The 1,734-nt window shown below is 34.7% G+C and overlaps 1 protein-coding gene across 1 annotated transcript in view; it reads left to right on the top strand.

Moving 5' to 3' along the window:
- Positions 104 to 1,734, top strand: part of LOC105157570 (auxin-responsive protein IAA1-like) — a gene marked incomplete in the record, with an annotated part of 2,458 nt that continues 827 nt past the window's right edge. The window contains 3 exon segments of the mRNA XM_011073979.2: positions 104 to 405; positions 964 to 1,148; positions 1,703 to 1,734. Coding sequence (XP_011072281.1) covers positions 206 to 405; positions 964 to 1,148; positions 1,703 to 1,734 — 417 coding nt within the window.

Raw genomic sequence — 1,734 nt, 5'->3', positions numbered from 1 at the left:
GCGTCTACACATTACTGGTCCCTCAAGACGTTGCCGTCCGCCCCTCTCTCTCTCTCTTCCTTTTTTTTCTTTTTTGATTTCTCTAAAAGCGCGTTTTCAGTTTCATATATATTCACATTACAATCTAAACACAAAGACAGCCGAATCTCGCACTCTCTGGTAGCCAGTAGCCTGCCAACTTAGAAAATCCCAACAAGGAGAAAAGATGATGTCAGGAGGAAACGCTGCGCCGCCGGAGCAGGAATATCCCGGCGGCCTGAAGACCGACCTCACCTTGGCCCTGCCCGGCGGCGCGGAGACACCTAAACCCCCGGCGAAGCGCGGGTTCTCCGACACGGCGGACTTGAAACTAGGGTGCAGTTGTGAAGATGAAGCTAGTGCTGTAACTCAACCTCCTCCCCCCAAGTATGTTTATTTTATTTGATTTTCTGCGTTAATTCCAATTTATGAGTGACGTAATTGACAAACCTCCATGCATAGGGTGGCACAAAACAATTTTTCTTTCTTTTGGTTTTTAGGGAAGATAAAGATCAAAACTGGTTCTCCAACTTTTTGTTCGGGACTCGAACACTTTTGACCGGGTGATTCATTTTCAAAACCTCAAATATTTTACACACATACATTGAAACTTAGAACGAATTATGTTAAGATAATCCAAAAATTTGAAAGTTTTATGAGGAATTTGCGGAATTTTAGTGAAAAGGTCAGACAAAGAAATATTTTCATTCATATGAAATATGATCTTTTATTAACTTTTGGGGGGTGGATTTTAAATTTTGAAGAAAACTAGCTATAATAACATTTATATAGGTCTAAATATTGTTTAATAAAATTCAAGCAGAATGAGAAATAATAGTAATAATAATAATAATGATGATGATGATGATGATAATAATAAAATGATCATGTAATTTTGTTTAGCATTTAATGTATATATGTGTTAATTAACTTTTGGAATTATAGGGCTCAAGTTGTGGGTTGGCCACCGGTGAGATCATACAGGAAGAACATGATGATGAAAATTGGGAAATTTGTGAAGGTTGCTGTGGATGGGGCACCCTATCTAAGAAAAGTTGATCTTGAACTATACACTAGCTATCAAGAATTGTTGGCTGCATTGGAGGCCATGTTTGCATGCCTAACTATATGTAAGCATTTCTTTCATTTTAATTATGTTTTATTTTTCTTGATAATGGTTTTTTTTTTAGGACTAAATGCATTTTTGTTGTGTAACTTAGTTTATTTGACGTTTATTTTTGAATTTTTTAGGATAGTATTTTGGTATTGCGTCTTTTTAAATTTTGTAATTTTAGCCCTTTTATTCGTCCAAGTTCACCTCAATTGGCGAGAAGGGTGAACGTCGGCAAAATTGAAACATTGAAATTAAAAAGATGTAGGACCAAAATGTTATTTTGGAAATTAAAAGATCAAATATTGGAAAAAATGGACCAATAAAAATAAAAGCCCCAATTTAAAATGTCATATGAGAGACACATGCATATTTATGACGAGAACAATGAACCTCAGCGAAAAAAAAAATTAAAATTACTAAAATTAAAAAGATATAAGACCAAAATACTATTCTAAAAAAACAAAAAATGAAAACACCACATAACCTAAATTACTGGACAAAAAAATGCATTTAACCCTTATTTTTTACACCTAAATTTCGATGGCTGATTTTGTAATTTCATTCTCCAAGGTAATGTTGTGAATGAGAGGAAGATCATGGAC

This window comes from Sesamum indicum, linkage group LG3 (assembly GCF_000512975.1).
Source record: "Sesamum indicum cultivar Zhongzhi No. 13 linkage group LG3, S_indicum_v1.0, whole genome shotgun sequence".
In the NCBI taxonomy this organism is placed as follows: domain Eukaryota; kingdom Viridiplantae; phylum Streptophyta; class Magnoliopsida; order Lamiales; family Pedaliaceae; genus Sesamum; species Sesamum indicum.
The sequence above is the reverse complement of the archived record's forward strand: the minus strand, read 5'-3'. Positions and strand labels throughout refer to the sequence as shown.